Source organism: Ochotona princeps, chromosome 11, assembly GCF_030435755.1.
Source record: "Ochotona princeps isolate mOchPri1 chromosome 11, mOchPri1.hap1, whole genome shotgun sequence".
Taxonomy (NCBI): domain Eukaryota; kingdom Metazoa; phylum Chordata; class Mammalia; order Lagomorpha; family Ochotonidae; genus Ochotona; species Ochotona princeps.
The window spans coordinates 50,726,748-50,745,747 of NC_080842.1; the positions used below are offsets into that span (position 1 = coordinate 50,726,748).

At 47.7% G+C, this 19,000-nt stretch overlaps 1 protein-coding gene and 1 pseudogene across 3 annotated transcripts in view; both read right to left on the reverse strand.

Annotated features, from left to right (window-relative positions):
• Positions 1-12,085, reverse strand: part of TBC1D1 (TBC1 domain family member 1) — a 187,713-nt gene extending 175,628 nt beyond the window's left edge. For all 3 annotated transcript variants that reach the window (XM_058670217.1, XM_058670216.1, XM_058670215.1), the window contains exons 1-2: positions 11,965-12,085; positions 375-882 (exon numbers count right to left, since the gene is read on the reverse strand). In XM_058670217.1, the coding sequence (XP_058526200.1) occupies positions 375-791 (417 nt within the window). In that variant the 5' untranslated portion in view covers positions 792-882; positions 11,965-12,085. The remainder of the gene's footprint in view (positions 1-374; positions 883-11,964) is intronic.
• LOC118760023 (large ribosomal subunit protein eL14-like) lies at positions 7,480-8,124 on the reverse strand (annotated as a pseudogene).
• Positions 12,086-19,000: the final 6,915 nt, after the last annotated feature.

A 19,000-nucleotide genomic window follows, 5' to 3' on the forward strand; every position in this document is an offset into this window, starting at 1 on the left:
GGTGGGCGGGAAACCAGGTGGGGCTTCTCCCTCAGTGTCCCACTCTACCTCAGATACATGATGGAAACAATATTGACATAATAGCATTGCCCACCTCCCTATCCCCCTGAACCTTTTTTTTTTCTTTTTCTTGTTTTTCCTTCAACTATAGTTAACTATGTAAAGATTGTCAACAACAATACAATAAAATGGAATTCTTAAAAAAAAAAAAAAAAGAAACTATCTAGATAAACCAGCTACTTAGATCATCTATAGATAACGTGACCTTACTTCCTTATTCATTCTTAATGCTTAAAATAGATGTCCCGATCCCCTCCCTTCATTCTCTATAAATGTCTAGCTATGTCTTTACCAGGTCCCCATCCATAACTTACTTTTGTTTGATCGTCAGCTTTGAACACGTAGCAGATACTCTGCCGATGGGCGGCGTCTTCCTTAATCAGACAGGCAAAGTAACTGGGGTCATGACTGTTGTGAATGAGCTTGTGAACATGCTGAGGCTTGCACTCAAAGACACTGGAACAGATCAATGGGTCCCACTGTTGACTTTTCCCTGGGTCAGGTTCACATCTCAGTCCGGAGGGCGAGACACAAAGCCGCACCTGCTTGTTAACAGGCTCCTTTTTGGAGCTCTGCCCACTGAGCCTTCGTACCTCAGCTACCACCCAGGGCAGCATGGGCATGGTGGTGAGAGCATGCACGGGCAAAGAGCCCACCAGCTGAAGGCCAAAGTCCACTGAGGCCTCGTTCGGGAAGATATGTCTCCTCGCTGTGAAGGTTATTGGTTCCATCTTGAGAAAGGTCAGGGGATTCAGCAAATCCTTGTGCTGCTTTTCTGCTTTCAACCAAGCAGTCTATTTTACACACATCTGATACAGAATCCTGAGGGAGGAAAACAGAGTCATTAGAATTTAATGAAGTGCTAGCCGGAGCTAGTTTCAAAGAGCTGTTATTTCAGAAGAGCATGAAAGTCTGAAGCCCAAATGTAACATGGATATTAGTTCCAATAATTGGCTCTGCCTAGAAAGAGTGTTTTTGACATCATATTACACAGAAAGGCTACAAATGGCGTAACTGGCACACTCCTTCCAGGGTACAAGGACCTCTCTGGAAGGCTACTCTTCCACGTGCGCCTCAAAGTGCCAACAAAAGCAGGCACAATAGAAGCTAACACTGCATGGCTCGATAGCTTGAAAGCCTGCTGCATTCCTTAAAGTTATTTCCAGGAATTTATTTCTGATAATAAAGTTCAGTATGGGTGAGTACTCCAAAGAATGAAATTGTGTAAGAAACACCAGTCATCCATCACCACAGGCTACTGAGCTGGAATAGTTTTTAAACAGCTGACATTATCACTTATTAAATCACTCATCTTTAAAAAAAAAAGATTAATTGATTTTATTTGAGCCAGAGTTACAAAGAGAGAGAGAGAGAGAAAGATCTTCCATCTCCTGGCTTACTCCCAGAGTGGCCACAAGAGCCAGGACTGAATCAGGCTGAAGCTACAGCCAGGACCTTCTTCCAGGTCTCCCATGGGCCCAAAGACTTGGGCTATATTCTGCTGCTTTTCTCAAGCTATCAGTCCAGGGAGCTGGACCTGAAATGGAGCACCCATATGGAATGTTAACATCTCAAGCCACTGCTTTATCTACTATGCCACAAAGCCAGCCTTTTGAGTCTTTTTTTTTTTTTTTTAAACTTACTGGAAAGGCAGTTTCAGGAAGAGGGAAAGTGAGATCAATTTGCCAGCGGTTGATTCAATCCCCAAAAGGTCACAACAGCTGGGGCTGGGCCAGGCTGAAGCCAGGAGCCCAGGACTCCATCCAGGTCTCCCATGTGCTTGGCAGAACCCAAAAACTCAGGTCTTCTTCTGTTGCTTTCCCAGGCGCATTAGCAGAGAACTGCATCATAGGAACTTAAAATGACATCCTAATAGCATGCCAGTGTCAGGAGCAGCAACTTAACCTGCTGTGTCACAGCAAGGGACCTTGAAACCATTCAACTTTTAAAGGGTTTCTCCTGAAATAGTCAGAAGGTTCATATTATGCTCTAAATTCCATCCTAAGCATTGTTTAATTTGTGTACTATGAGACCATCACCCCAACATCTTGTCTTTCTTTGCCAATGGAAGCCAATGCTACTTCTAGACTCAGACCCTCTAAGCTGCAATTCTCTATTTTCAACAACCACATTTGATGCATCCTGCTGCCCTCTGGTTCCCTCAGATGTTCTCCCTGGTGGACTTTGTGATTTCTGTTTCCCATCTCACCTTTGTGGCTGCTTCTTCTGGGGTTCTTTGAAGGCTTTTCTTCCCCTGCATGGCTCTGGCCCCTGCCTCAGCCCAGCTGCCTCTTTGGGATCAGCTCCCCTCAACCTGTGCTGTCAGCCATCATAAAGTCCTTCTGCTGATGGCCACAGCCGCTGACTGTCCTTGGGTGCCAGGCACTTTGCACTTGTTGTCTCCTTACTGACATCAGACCTGAACAGTAGGGACCAGAGAACTGTATCCTAGAAAGCTTGAGCCACTTGTCACGAGTTTGTCCTGGACTCTCAGCCCATCCCCTGGACTGCCTCTCAGCAATGGGTCTCCCATGAACACCTGATGATTCCCGAGCAGATTTCTCCATGGAAGCCTGCTCTCAGACACCTACTAAAGCTAAACTCTCCTCCCTGCTATGCAGGTCTCCTTGGGGCTGCAGGCTGTCCCTGTTTCCAACTTTACATTCTCCCCAACAAAGCTCTCCCCTGTGCACTTTTGATTCTTAAGTAGTAACAATTCCTCACCCTCAATGTGATTTCTTGGGACTCTGTGCCACACAGTGCATGCTGCTCCTCTCTTCTGGGAACATGATACCTGTCACAAACTAACTGTACAGGTCTGACGTTTTGCTCCACTCCAGGCTAACAAGTTTAGCCTGCTACAAGTTAAAATGCTCGTGGGAGACGTGAGACTCGGGGATCACGGAGGACAACCAAATACTCAGCAAAAAATACTAGTAGCCAGAGAATAGGCGTGTATGCCATTTCCCTGATCCTCCATCACCAGGGACTAGGTAATATCTGCATTACAGTGGGTCGCAGGAAAGGACCCTGCATTTAGGCAGTCTTAATGTTTTATAATGGGGAGCATGCATGTCCCTCCATCTTGCACAGAGGAAGGCACTGTCTCTGTCTTTCATAGCTATCTGCTGCAAAAACATGATTGAAAAGTTAGCCCAGAACAGAGGCAAACAGGGCACTGCTCATACTACCTACACATTTATCTAAAATAATTGTATAATATAATTTTATAATAATTTGGAGAAGTAGGAGAGACCCACAGACAATATTCTCCCGACACGCCCACTCTTATCCCCCCATCTCACCTGAGATTTTACCACAAGCAACGACTTCCTTCCTCCATGATGAGCTAGGACATTGATCAGTACATGCTTTTGCACTTCATTCCTAATCATCATATTTATTTATTAAAGATTTATTCATTGATTCAAAAGTCAGAATTACAGAGAGATTGAGACAGAGACAGAGAGACAGAGTGCGTTCTTCCATTGTTGGTTTACTTCCCAAATAGCTGTGATGCCAGGGCTGGGCCAGGTTCAGCCAGGAGCCAGAAGGTTCACCCACATCTCCCACACGGATGCAGAGGCCCAAGCACTTTGTCCATCCTCCATTACTTTCCCAGGTGCATCAGCAGGGAGCTGGAGCAGAGCTGAGAGTTGCCACAGTGCCAGCCAGTCATATTTATTTAAAGTTTGAATATGTGCCCCTCAATAAGATTGTAAATTATCATATGATGTTTGGAGTCCATTAAATCCATACTTAAATTTTAAAACTTTTTTACTGAAATGGAATGAATTGATGTTTATTTTTAAAAGGCAGAGTTCAGAGAGAGAGGGAAAGACCGAGACAGAGAGATCCTCCATCCGCTGGCCCATTCCCCAGATGGCAGCAATGGCTCAGGCTGGGCAAAGCCAGAGTCAGCAGCTAGAACCTCCATCTGGATCTCCCACACGGGTTCAGGCGTCTTCTGCTTTTCTAGGCACATTAGGAGGGAGCTGAATGGAAAGTCTCAGCTGAATGGAGCAGCTGAGACCCAAGTCAGTGCCCAGTGGGATGTTGGCATTGCAAGCGGCAGTTTAATGCATTATGACACAAAGCTGGTCCCTACTTTGTCTTCATATGTTACACATTAGTATATATGCTACTAGTGAGTTTTAGAATACAATTTGAATACAGTTCATAACTACTTTTTATTCTAAATGCTGAAGAGTCTAGAGATACAGCAATACTTTATTAGAGCTCAAATATATTTCATTAAAGTATAGTTATACTTCCTACCTGCTTTCCTTTAAACAACAGCTGCTCTTGACAATGAAAACAGCCTTGAAGTTCATAGAATCCCATAAATAATGGGATCCTTCTCTTTCTCTTTCTCATCTACTTCCATTCCTGTAACCAAATCTGTTTCATGTTCTACCCGTTGACAGCTGCTAATCCCAAGACATATTTGGGAAAGTATTAGAATGACTACAAAGGGTAGAGCAGAGATCGAGCAATCATTGCAAATGAGGCCACTTGCTATACACGTGGTGGTGGCAAGCATAGCAGAATTGCACTTTTATTTTAAGGATATGTATGTGCATAGTACAAGAAATATACAATTTGTTTATTTACATCACTTGGTAAGAATCAGTCATCAATTAGCCATGCCAATTCATTCACATAACACCTTGTTTAACAGTTTCACGTTTTAACCAGCTGTGACACATTCTTAATTTCTCTGTAAAGTCTAGACGAAAGGCAGTTGCTTTGCCTAGCCGTTAGGATTGGGGTTCAGATGCCTCCCTCCTATAACCTCGGTTTAATATCTGGTCCTGCCTGCTGGCTCCTGCTTCCAGCTGCCTTCTAACGCACACCCTGGAAGGCAGCAGTGAGCGCTCAAGTCATTGTGATCCTGCCACCCTTGTGGGAAACCTGGAGTGAGTTCCCGGCTTTGGCCTGGTCCTGGTTGTTACTGGCAACTGGGGAGAGAGCCAGAGAATAAGAGTGCTCTCTGCCTCTCTGATGGCTCCTCAAATGTTTTTTTAAAAGTATATTAAATCTTAATGCTATAAAGTACCAAATAATATTAATCCTTATAGGTGTCTCAAATTTTCATAAACAGTTTAGGTCCTGCTTGTATAAAATCCATGGAAATTTAGGGTAAGTATTTGCATTACTTCTCAATAAAAAGTTCCATCAAACAGGTGAATTATTCAAATAATACCAACAAGCCATCTTAATCCTCATCATTTGCCCTCAGCCCTAGCCGCCCTTAAGCCTCAGGTCCATCACTGCTTCCGAAGAGGCCTGCTCACACCCTCACTAAGGAATCCAAGGGCTTTTATCCCAGGGGTTTCTACTGTTTTCATTAGGAGGGTTTTTTCTGCACATGCCCTGTTCCCCTAGAAACATCTCATTCTGCCCTACTGCTACCTAGTTAGTTCTTAAACAGAGTAGCTAGGGCCAGGTGCGATAGCCTAGTGATTAAAGTCCTCTCCCTGAACCCGCAGGGATCCCATATCGGCACCAGTTCTAATCCTGGCAGCCCCACTTCCCATTCAGCTCCCTGCTGGGACCCTGCACCCTTGTTGGAGACCCAGATGAAGCTCCTGGCTTCGGATTGGCTCAGCTCCGGCCATTTCAGCCGGTTGGGAGGTTTTTCAACAGATGGAAGATCTTCCTCTCTGTCTCTGCTCTTCTCTGTATAAATCTTTTTAAAAAAAGAGTAGCTACCCACAACAGACATGCATCCTTTCCTTAGAATTATTTCAAGAATTTTGTTAGTGAATCCGGCTGTGCCACACACTCCTGAAAGCAAGCACTTAGAATTGTAAAATTTTCAGGATTATTTTAAGTCATTCAAAAATGTTTCTTTTATTTGAAATGAGACAACCGGGTGTGGACAAGTCAAGTGGCTTGTTCAAATGTGGTGATAAAATTGTGACAATTCAAGCCCCTGACTTGCTCCCAGGTATTACAAAGAGACTCAATTTTCTCATGAGAACACTTTCAAGTGTGAAGTTGGAAGAGCAGCTGACTTTACTTCTCCAATTTTTAAAGTTTATTCTAAGAAAACCAGATCATCTCCCAAATTTTCTTCTGTCTCTAAAATCTGGTGAATCTCATTTTCATAATGTATGATGCCAAATGTCCCCAGCATTGTGTGGGGCTGGGAAGCTGCTCCCACCTTGCCTTCAAGAACACGAATGTGGGAGAGTCTATGAAGAAAGAACGAGACTTCTCGATCAGGAAGCAAGATGCGCGAGGGTGGGCGTCAGTAAGCTGCCTCCTGGGGAGCCCCACTCTTCCTAGGCTCCCCCCCACCTCAGAAGCCCTGGGGACTTTGCGCTGCCAGCACAGGGCCTGCCTCTGCAGTTTTAGCCCCTAGTTTTTTAGAATGCAGGTGGGAGGGCGCTATGGTTTGGATTTGGTTTGAGCCTATCTCCCAGAAGCTAGGAGCTTAGTCTATCGCCACAAGGTATGGAAAGCTGGTGCGACATTTGTGAGGCATGTCTAATGGTAGGTGGCTGGGCCATGCCCTCTTCTGCAAGGGTCTCACCAAGTGGGTTATGCCTCACACAAGAGAATTCATTTCTATGAGAGGGAGTTATTGTCAATAGTAAGCTTATGTCCTCATTGAACTTTCCCACCATGTGACTTCTCACCCTCTGGTACATTCCCTCCTCATGCTGCTCTCTGCCACACTGTGATGGCACAGTCAGGGAGCCATCACCAGGCACCAGCACCTTGCTGGCTGGACTTGCTGGCCAACAGAATTGTGAGCCAAATAAGTTTCTTTTCATGATAAAATACCCAGGCTCAAGTATTATAGTAACCCATGCCAGAGGGGAGGAGGGAGAGAGAGGAGGTTGGAGGAAAGGGATACAGGTGGCCTCTAGCTCCAGGCCAGTTTAGTAGCTGTTGGCGAAGCTGGACTAGGCAGGAAGTCCTGGAGTGGTCACTTACTCCCTTTTGGATGTCAGTGATTTCAGTTCCCCGTGTTATCCCAGATAGAGTAGCATCCCTAGCTGAACAGAGCTACGTCACAGACTCAGGTCCTCCAAGTCCATACAGAAGGATCACTGGCTTGGATTCAGGACGCTTCCACTTCCTTCTCAGAACCCCACACCAGTCACACAAGTTTGCGACTCATGCAGCAACTGCCCATGGCAGACAACAATCCTTGGAAGGGAGACAGATTCTCCAGCATGTGGAGTTCCTGAGTCAGGGTTTCCAACCTTCTCTGTATCAAGGGTGCTCCGGTACTGGGCTGCAGCTCTAAGTTGATATACACATTCTGTAAAAGGGACATTCATCTTTTTTTAATGCAAGAGGGAAAGACAGATAGTCATCAGCTGACTCAGTAGCTAGGAACACAACGAAGCTCTCCCATGCAGGTGGCAGGAATCTATTTTTCTTTTTCGAACAGAACTTTGTTCACTTTCCTAACAGCCTCTCATTTTTTTTTTTTTTTTTTTTGCCAGATGCCATTGAAGCAGGTGTTTTCTGTGCTGGCGTTTTGTGGCCCTTCGGAGTTTGAGGAAGAGGCACTACCTTTTGGCCTGTGGCTCTCCTTCTGGGCTGCAGTGGTCTCCTTTTTCCCTGGACCCTCAGCAGCAGTGGCAGCAGCCACAGCACCTGACCTCCCCCAATAATAGGTAGGTTTTTTGGGACAAGCTTTCAGCAGAGCTGCCCTTTGAAGCTACTTCATGTCATTCTTGATTACTCTGTTTCTGACTTTCTTGGCATGCAAGACTTCAAAGCAGTCAAAATCTGTCATCTTGGATTTTTTTCCCTCTGGCTTATTGGCTCATCTTGCGGCTGCCCGTTTTGTATTGTTATCTGCCTTCTCCCAGGCTTTTCACATGTATTTCTGGTGGCCACTGTGTGAAAACTTGAGGATAATGCCAGCCACCTGTATGCATTTGAAAGGCACGACCTGTCTTCTCATCCAAGTGCAGGTGCATCAACCAAAGCACTGTTCTGATCAATGACATCCACAATCAAGGCCAGCCTCCTTGCATAAGGACCAAGGGAGACATAAGCCACCCAGCCAACTTCCACAAAGCGCCTGTGCATCATGTTGATGGTGTTCACCGAGAAGAAAGAAGACTGCACCTGACTGAGCTCCCATGTGCTTCCCCCAGTGTGGGCACTGGTAGCCGGCTAGAATCAGGAGCTAGAGCCAGGAATGGAACCCAGTGGCTAAGCCAAAACACCTGCCTTTAAAGTAAGGCTTTTGGGGACAGGTATGATGATTCACTGGCTAAATCTTTGCCTTACAAGTGCCACCATCTCATATGGTTGGTGTCCTGACTGCTCCACTTCCCAATCCAATTCCCTGCTTGTGGCATGAGAAAGCAGTAGAGGATGGCCCAAAATCCTTGGGACCCTGCACCTGCAGGTGAGACCCGAAAGAAGCTCCTGGCTTTGGCTGCTGGGGTCATTTGGGGAGGAATCAGCAGATGGAAGTTCTTTCTCTCTGTAAATCTGTCTCTGCCTCTCTCATTGTAAATGCTTCTATCAAAATAAAAATAAATAATTTTTAAAAGGTTTTCAAATGATTTCCTTCTTACATAAACTAGAGCCAAGTCAAGTCTAGGCCTTTAGAACGCCATTGTCACTGCCTGCTTTCTCTTATACTTTATTGCTCAGGATAACAGAGTTGGCGTTCAGAGACTGCATATCCCTTCTTCCCACAGCTTCTCCGAAAATTAACAACAGCAACAACAAAAGTAACATTAGCTCTCACAACAGCCCTAAAGTGCAAGAATTATTATTACCATCTTTGAATGTAGATTGCTACAGACCATTATTTGTCATCATCATCTCCAGTTCAAAGAGAGGGAGAGTACTTGTGGCACATGCAGATATAGGAGCATATGTCTAAGGCGCCTTTAGTAGAGACTGGTAGAACGGGGATTTGAACCCAGGGCCTTCGGCTCCAAAGTTTGTGCTTGCTCTTTTCCACTTGGCTACAGGGACACCTGCTGACCAGCTGCCTCTCCTTAGATTCTGCACATACAGGCTCTTCTCTGCTGTCATGATATTTTTGTCATCTCCATTTTACAGAAGAATCCCCCTGGGAAAGGTAGCATTTAAATCCAGGTCTGTCCCATGCACAAACTGCTGTTTTTTCCTACACAACACTATCTTTAGGAAGAGAGTAAGCCCCAAATAATTTTCTAATGAATTGACCAGGTTGTTTAACCTGATTTTACCTGACCTCAAAATTATACTGTAGAAATATTAAGTGGAATAAATGAGTGAATATCATCAGTAATAGTGAATTCTCACTAAGCACCAGGCATAAGCATTTTACATATATAAACTTCCTTACAACAATTCCCCCAGTGTTTACTTACTTTGGAAATTTAGGCTCACTGACTGTATGGAGTATTTTGTTAGATAAGGACATAATCTAATCAGGAGAAAAATAGCTCTTTTCCCAAAGCAACCAGGACCACCAAAATTAAAGGTTATTTGTTTGGGCTACAACATGTTTCCTACATTCTTGACAATTTCATTGTGATCTTAGCATCAGAACTATTTCATGTGGCCCAAATAAGATAAATCTTTCCCTAAACACTAGAAACCTGAAAAGGGCTACAACCTCTTTTTTTTTTTGAAAAAAGATTTATTTATTTTTATTGCAAAGTCAGATATACAGAGAGGAGGAGAGACAGAGAGGAAAATGATTCACTCCCCAAGTGACCGCAATGGCCAGTGGTGCGCCAGTCCAAAGGCAGAAGCCAGGAGCTCTTCTGGGTCTCCCACACGGGTACAGGGAGCCAAGGCTTTGGGCTGTCCTCAACTGCTTTCCCAGGCCACAAGCAGGAAGCTAGACGGAAAACAGAGCTGTCGGGATTAGAACTGGCGCCCACATGAAATCCCTGCGCGTTCAAGGTGAGGACTTTAGCCACTAGGCTACTACACTGGGGCCCTACAACCTCTTTTTTAATCCAAGAACCCAGCACAAGGAAATTCTAGCAGAGAAGCTTAAAACATTGTGAAAAACAGAAATCATCATGTCTTTTGGGAGGAATCTTGAAAAAAATATTTTAAGTTGGAATGTGAAATTGGAAAGGAAGAAATGAAAAAGCCCTCAAGGGAATTCAGAAAGTATCAGTTCTGACGGAAAACACAGATCCTTTGACATCATCCCTGGGACACAACCCCAACGCCCTGTGGCTGCCGAGCGGATTCTAACATTCTAACCAACATTTGCCATCTCTCCAGCTTAATGACCGAGAGAAGGCTGTGAAAGAGCCTGTGGGACTCCTGCGGCTGTTAAACCTGAGAAGGACAGCCCAGGAGGCTGGAAAAGGACAAAGCAAAGGCTGCCAAGGCGCCTGCAAAACCCCCTGTGCTCTCTGTGTGGCAGGTCATGGTGAACTGGCCACCGTCCTGTGCAAGAACCTCACTGGCAAAATGTACATCAGATGCTGGTCATTAACAGCTACACCCAAGGACTTCCCCCCACTCCGGCTGCAGAAACCCACTTAAAAGCCTTTAACTATTCCTTGCTGATTCCTGGTGTGAACCACACTTAACTCTTTTTAGTGTCTCCTTGCACTTGATTAACATCGGGACACTCCCTACTTGCATTCACTGCAGGCAATGTCCCCTAAGCATCTACACAATGTCCCTGTCCCGTGGCACATGTTACATCGGTACTTGGTTTTATTCCCATACTGCTGGGTAGAAAACACACACACACACACACACACACACACACACGGAAGGCAGACCTGAGATTGACACTGTTTCCAATAGCTGTTCAAATACCGGTTTAGAGAAGCAGTCAAGCCTTCCCTTAAGGGAGTGTGCCATGTCTTATCCCTAAGAGGCTGTGCTTATCAAAAGCACACAGCTCGTCTAGAAACAGCTGCAGAACTCACCTGCCTTGAGGGATCCCTAACCTGGGAGAGTGATCAAAGAAAGATGAAAGGCCAGAAACCTGTGAAGTCCTGGCACAGAGTAGGATGCCACTTCTCAGATGGGCTTTGCTTTCATGCTTACACCCTAACCCTTCTCGCACAGTCAACGCCCAAATGCAAGAAAACCCAGAGAGGGGGCATTTCACACTCTTACAGGGACAAGTCCCAGTGGGCCCAGTCCCCTGCACTCTGGAACCGTGTACAGAGTTTAGACGGGTACACACGGTCTCCAGGGCCTGCTGCATTTAAACCAGGTGATTATAAAAACACACTTTCAAAGTCTGGTGAGGCCGTCCAATCACCCCAGGAAGGGAGAACAGAGAGCAGTAAAGGGGAACAAGCAGTCACGAACCCAGGCTTCCTGGAGGGAACCACCATCACTTTCGATTTCTTTTCCCTTTTAAGCAAAACTTCCAGAAAAATAGGTGGTTATTTCAAGTAAAATCACACACAACGGAAACCCACGTCTAAGGCTAATTTCAGACCAAGAGAGGAGCCTCAAGCAAGCGGGCGGCAAGGCGTGGTGAGGTTTAGGTCCCCACCCCCCTCCCACCTCGCAGCGATCCGGAAGCGGCCGCCAGCGATTCAGCGGGGTTTCAAAACGACGGGGAACAGGATGTGCCCATAGAAAGAAATGTTGCGCGTCCGGGTGGAGCTGCCCAAGTTACTGCAGCAAAGTGCCCTGAACTTTGAGACGGTGGCGTGGGGGTGACTGCCCATCCTGCTCCCGATCTGGCCTTCCACACACTGCATCCCGGGGAGGTACTTGGCGGGAGGTGCAGAGACCAGCCAGCAGGAGGGGCCGGAGGGGGAGAAGCCTGCTGGGGCTCCGTGCGAGTCAACGTTTCGCTTTCGTCCAAGTCGGGGGCGTAGGGGGACCCCGAGGGAAACCCGGGCGGGACAGAAGAAATGTCCCTTACCCACTCCACCGCCTTCCCCGGGCTAGCGGGAGGCGAGGGCGAAGTTGTCCCTGGCGCCTTACCTGTGCAGTGCCGCGCTCAGAACCCGATGGGCGGCCAGGGCGCGCAGGTGTTGCTCCCGGGCATCCTGGGGCCGGCCTGGGCGCGCTGGGCATCCATCGTGCGCGGCTGGCTGAGCTCTTCCCGCCGCCGGGGGCCGGGGCTAGGTTGGACTGCTAACCTCTTCTCCACCCGGCTGAAAACACAGCGCGGGTCCCACGGCGACAGCAGCAACAGGCACCGAGGCGCCAACCGCGGTGACGGCGGCGGCGGCGGCAGCCGAGGCGGAGGAGGAGGCGATGTGGTGGTTGAAGAGGAGGAGGAGGAGGTGTCTGCGCGCGCGGCTCGCGTTTCCTCCTCCCCGGCTGGGCGAGCGCGGGGGAGGCGAGGAGTGGGCAGGCGCCGGGATCTCCCTGCCCGGTCCCCCGGGAGCCGCGAGGGCGCCGCGGCGCCTCCCTGCCCCACCGCGCCGTGTGACTGCTCGGGCGCCACGGCCCGGGCGCTTGAGTTCCAGGCGAGCAGCAGCTGCTGCAGTGCGGGTCCGCCACGGCCTCTGGCGTCCCTAGCCCGTGCTCCATGCTCGGTCCGCCTCTGGGAGGGAGGGATTGGGCAGGGTGCTCGGGTCGCAGCCCCATCCAGCCCTTGCGCAGGGTCCTGGCTCAGTGACCTCCAAAGGAACAGGGGCCGCGGGCCTGCGCGTGATCCAGGCCCTCGCGGCGGGATGCGCGATGGCACACGCTGTCCCCGGTGTACTATTTTTAGCAGGTGGCACGGCCGCTTGCTCGGCCTGAGAGGCCCTCAGCAGGTGGCACTGCCAGCGTGCTCTCCTCGCTCAGTTGCACCATCGCCTTTTGCTTCTGAAAGGGACACAGAGGAAACTGCCCACCTGGCTGTCTCCGCGTCACCTTTCCTTCTGCCTAGCACTGGATGCCCTGCCTCCCCGGATGAAACACCAGTGAATTCCATTTGCTGCCAATTGCGGGAGTGACACGGGGATCTGGGTTGGATGTTTTCCTTTCCCGGCTCGCCCAGTACCGGCGTGAAAACACGCCCGCCTCCTTCCACTTTTCTCCCGCCTACCCCTCACACAATTACCAACGGCCGCCCCTGTTCAGGGTAAGTGATGCTGTTGGTGTAAGGAGAGACGCAGGTGGACGTAAGAAGCTTGAGTTTACCAGTTTCCTAGGATTAGAGCAATAAACAGGCAAACCTCTACAGGTGCAGATCCCACCAGCTAACTAGGGGCAATTTCTCTTCCAGGGAACAGGAAGCCAACTCTAGAGACAGGTCAGCAGGAAGGGGAGCGAGAGTGAGAAGAAGGGGGAGATGACACCCAGGGAAGGTGGCTGGGACACCTGCTTGGCTCAGGTGTTTGCTTTCCATAACTTGAAGGAGACAAGAAGGATGGAGCTGCAGGAGTGGAATGTAAGCCATGCCCCAGGCCCCTAGCCGGTCTGGCTGGACTTGGGCTCTCTAGGCTGTTTTACCTGTAAAATGGAACAGATACATGCTGTAGAGGGTCCGAGGTGGATAGCCCCATGACATGGCCTTGATGGGCCAGAAGAGGAGTCCCAGCCATGACCACTACAGCTCAGGAGGGTACTTGGGGGAGGGGGGCTCCCATCCCTCCTTGGGAAAGTGCTGCCCCCCTCTGTGCTCTGTGAAGCCACCAAGGCCTTACAACCCTTTGGTTTGGGGGCATCCCTGACCCCTTTGGATTCTCGCATAATAGCAATAACTTTATTGGTGCTATCCCTGAGTGCCCTACATGTATGTGCTAAGTACCCTACATGTATCACTTCTACTCCTCCTCAGAGTACTACATGGCAAAGATGACTGGAATCCCTGGGGCTAATGAGGATGGGGGTGGGTAGTTAGGGTCTCTGGCGAAGACACATTTAAGATGCTAATTGTGTTTCCAAAAAAAAAAGGAGTTTTTCCCTGTTTCCATTCTTCCTGAAGCGAAGAAGGAACAAAGGGACAGAATCAATGTATCAATCCCTTAGAGCAAGGAGACTGGCCCATTTTGGTCACTGTCAAAAAGTGACATCTCAGTTTATCTTCAGGATGGGGGAAGAAAGCTACTGGTCTCACCTTCTGTTTTGAGGCCAGGTAGTAGAAATTGCTGCTCATTGTGAATGAGTTTTTTGTCTTTCTGCCCTTGGGGTGATTCATGTGAACCCTTTCCCTGAGATGGTGCGTAAGAGACCCCATCTTCATCATTTCCTCAGGTCCTTCCCTACCTCAGAGCCCCCTCCTGTCACTAAGCCAGGAGCTGTCTTTTTTTCCTAAAGAAATCATACTTTACAAACTAGAGTTTGTCCGCATGAAAATGAGACAAGAAACGAGGTTGCTGCCATGTTTTCACGCCAATCACCCAGCAATCTCCCTAAAACAACATCCTGCAACAGGAGACAAAGCAGTTCGTGCCATGTGGGAGACTGCAGGGCAACCACGTGCTGGGAGGCCCAACATTCCAAACCCTTCCCAACACACTTGCTCCCTGGGCCAGTGCATTGCTGCCTCACAGGCGTGTACTTTGTAATGGCATGGTTCTTTGTGTATTTCAGCCTAAATCTTTTTCATAAAGAAGTGAGGAATGCATGCAGTCACGAATTCTGTAACGAACAGGATGTGGGTTGGTTATGGAAATGATTTTTTTTAGATGATGACCAGGTAAACCAGTTTAGCTCTACTGCACCTCCAGATCCTACCTTGATTAGCTCATGTTCTTGCTGGCGATGCTTGTACATCCTCCTCCTCCCTGCTCTGCAGCCTGCCCAGAGACCTGGGCGGTCACATGGGTTCACTGCCGCCACTGCTGCCCATGTTCTAGGCACTCACAACCACTTTTAATCCTCAGCCTGACAGGTGATAGATGCAGCAATTACCTGACAAACCTGTTCACGCCTGGCCTGCCAGAGGGGCGCGATCAGGCCAGTGGTCACACCCACACTCCGCTTACAGAACCTCCTGGCCAGATATGGCTCCATCCTGCCACACCACTTCTTTTTCTTTTCCTTGCTCAGCTCTTCCCACTCTTGCCCAGGCCTCCGGTCCCAGAGTGCTGGAGAGCTCAGGTATAGGTAGGCAGCCCAGGGCTGGGGTGTGGGGGTGGGGCACAAGATAGGAGGTGGAAGAGCAGCAGAAAGCCAGGCTTTCTTCGGTTCGCAATTCTCACAGCACTGCAGTGGTAGACGCAAACATTGCTTAGCCCACTGCTGAAACCCAGCAAGCTCCAGGGCAGAGATTCTTAACTCAGTGGGAAGTGACTGCCTCCACCCCAATCAGGGCCAGGGCAGGGCCATGGACTCGGAGAAGCAGCCACAACTGGATCATCTTTCGTGGGGTTGGTGACCTATGAATGACTGCGAAGGATTGGAGTTTCCTGGATTGAGACCCAGTCTATACTGTACAATAAAGAGGTCTGAGCTCTTTTCTGCTTTGCAGGCTTTCCTGAGCCAACCCTCGCTGCTGTGACAGGAAGCAGACAGACCAGCAGGGCAGGGAGAGCTGCCTTGACCCCTGCAAAGTGGAGAGGGAAGAGCTTGCCATCCCCTCTCTCGGGCAAGCGCCATGGCCTGGGAGGAAGCTAACTCCTGCCCTTCCATGTATGGCCCTGGGACTCCCAGTGGAGCCGCTAAACCACAGGGCGGAGTTGTGGAGAGAGCCTTGGAGAGCTCCCTCTGGGGCCAGGCCGGAATTCTGTCTGAGCTCTTGATGTCACACCACCAACAGCAGCAGGGAACAGAACCTCTCCGTGGTTCCCTTGGCTTCTCCAGACAAGTGTGACGTTTGAGTGTGGTGATCTCTATAAGAGACTTCGAGCTGACTCCAGAAAACCCTGTGGGCATGAGGGGTGGGGCATACCAGCCACCAAGGCTGCTGCGTTTCCTTGTCTTCGCCTCCAGCTTATCCTAGAACTCTGCCTTGGAGCATTCATGTAGGACTTCCCCTACACAGGCTATCTTAATTTAGTCACTTGCATCATAATTAATTCATTAAGAGAAGCCTGACATAGTCCAACTGAAGAGCTCTGGGAGACTGAGTCATTTGGAGAGGGACAAATAGGAGGGCCTGGGGGTTAGAAAAGGAGACTGAGGAATAGCTTTCTTTAAGAAAGTTTTTGATTTTCTTATTCATTTCTTCAAGCGACACATTAGTCATCCAATAGCATGCTATTTAACTTCATCGTGTTGTAAATTTTCTGTTTGTCTTCCTGTTGATTTTGTTTTATGGCTTTTCATTTAAGGGAATGTATAGTAACTGTGTAAAAGAGACTATCCTATCCAGATGTGAAGATACAATGCAGTATGCATCTCTACTTCCAAATTAAAGATGGACTCCAAATGAAACTGTTGGATCTATCTTGACAATAGGATGCTGGACTATCTGGCATTGTCTGTACCAGCAATCAGGACCCACCTAAATGTCAGACTGATTGGCAAATGACTGCTTATGAACGACTGTACTATTGTAATAATATGGCGAAAATCAATCAGGGGTTGGGAATTTGGGGAGAAGGTAGGGAAATCCCAGACCCTATGCAATTGTACCATAAAATTTTAAAAAATTAAATTAAAATTAAAAATTAAAAAAATATAGAGGGGAAATCAGTGGGGGGAGAGAGAAGTTTGGAGAGGGGGGAAGAGAAATCCTAGAGCCTACAGAACTGTATCATAAAATGATAAAATTTTTTAAAAATCATGAAAAACCTTGCTTTTAAAATGTTAAGAGAACCATATATGAATCCAATGGAGAAAGTCTCTGGTTAATGTGGAAAAGAGACCTTTAATAAAACCATTGATAATTATTATCAGTTAGGTTCTTAACTGTTCAAATGAGTTAGATAATCTTTAAGTATTGGTATGATACATTTTTACTGATCAGGGAAGAGTTTGTAACCAGAGGGTTTATTTCCAAAATTGGTATTCATAAAGACAAGAGTTAAGCTTGCAATGCACAAATGCTAGAAGTGTAAGGAGGTTCCTGAGCAACAGTTGGTCTCCTTGTTAGGATAGTCTGTGACAAGTCCATGCTCAGGCCATGCAGTTTGCCACCCTTGCCCAGTCAGAGTGTTAGGGGGCTGTCAGACTCAAGTGTCCCCAGGAGCTAGAATAATCTTCATGACAAGAAAAATGGAATAAAGATCACAGACCACATTCCCTCAACTTGCCTGTAACAGTGGGGCCCTGAAATTGCTTTCTGAAAGCTATAATAATGATGAAATGCAATGATGATTAAAAAAAATCTCAGTGAGCAGATAACCAGTGTTGATTTTGGAATTTTCGTCTTTTCAGTAAATGAGTTTTACTACAGGAAGATCTCATCTTGGCAAAGGGCAGACGACATAAATCCACACAGCCAGGGAAGGGCACAGGCTTGAGGCCCACGGGGAGGCTCTGTGAGGTGTCTGATCTCCTTTTATGGACAAAGCAGATAAAACTCTGGGCACAGCATCCCCTCCCCTTTGCAGCAACCGCTCCCATTTGCCATGGCTGTGCGCTGGCTGCGGTTAGGCAGTACCCAGCGTTGCCTGGAGTTCTCAGCTCCCATCTGACCGGCCCTTTGGGGTTCAGGGCACTGGACACAGACCTGAGCGAGTGCTGAGCACTGCTCTTCATTCTGTAGTCCGAGAGCAATGAGTGGTTCTCTGTGAACTGTCGGAGTTCGTTGCCCATGTCAAGATGAAGCTTCGATCCTGCAGGACTCTCACTTCATGGAACCCCAGATGCTGTTTGTCATTGCTGCTGTGTGAGGCACAGTCTCTCCTGGATGCTGCCACTGGCTAACTGCTCTACTGCTTTTGCTTCCTTAAGTCTGTTCTCAACCCATCAGCCAAGTGAATTTGTTAAAGTATCAGTTGGATCATGTCACGCCCAACTTAGAACTCACCGCAGCCCCAGGAGTCCCTTGGGGTAAAAGTGCTTTTACTGATTTATGCCCCCCCAGGGTCTTCCCCCTCTGGCACTCACAGGTGATGTTGCTACCAATCTTGATTCGCTCTTCTGCAACCACACTGACCTTGCTGTTGCTCAAAACTGGCAGGTACAATCCTGTCTCAGGGCCTTTGCACTACCCCTCTGCTAGGGTGTTCTCAGATATTTACATTGCCCTGCTTGCATCACTTTCTTCAGATCTTTATCACACTTTCTCCATGAGGCATTCCTAAATACCTTTTTGAAAAGGGAAACAACCTCTGTACCTACACACACACACACTTATTTTTCTTACATTATATTTATCCATAGTTCTTGTCCTCTCACAATAGTTACTTGTGTGTGTGTGTGTGTGTGTATATATATTTTGAAGATTTATTTATTTTTATTGCAAAGATCTTCCATCCAATGATTCACTGCACCAATCTGTTTGCAGTTTTTTTTTAAGTTGCACCAATCTGAAGCCAGGAGCCAGGAGCTTCATCTGGGTCTCCGATGTGGGTACAGGGTCCCAAGGCTTTGGGCTGTCCTCCACTGCTTTCCCAGGCAGCATGCAGGATTAGAACCAGCACTCATATGGGATCCTGGCACATGCAAGGCAAGGACTCTAGCCACTAGGCCATCACGCTGAGCCTACTTGTATATTTTACTTGTCACCTGACCTTACTCCAATTCCGGGGAACAAAAAATTGTGTCTCTTGGGCCCAATGTGTTGACTCAACAAGTTAATCCGTTGCCTGCTAGCACTGGAATCCTACATGGTACAGTTTGTGTCCCAATCCAGATCTCTGTGGCCTGTAAAAGCAGCAGTGAATGGTCCAAGTCCTTGAGCCTCAGTATCCATGTGGAAGATCCGTAAGAAGCTTCTGGTTCCTGGCTTCAGATTGGTTCAGCTCTAGCTGTTGTGGTCAACTGGAGATTGGACCAGCAAATGAAGATCATTTTGTCTCTCCTCTCTATAGATCTTTCAAATAAAAATAAGTCTTTAATAAAAAAGTAACAAGCTAGAGTATTTACATTTCAAAAATGGAAATTCACGGAAAGAAATATTCTAATGGCAATATTGGTTCACTCCCCAAATGGTCACAACAGCTGGAGCTGAGCCGATCCAAAGCCAGGA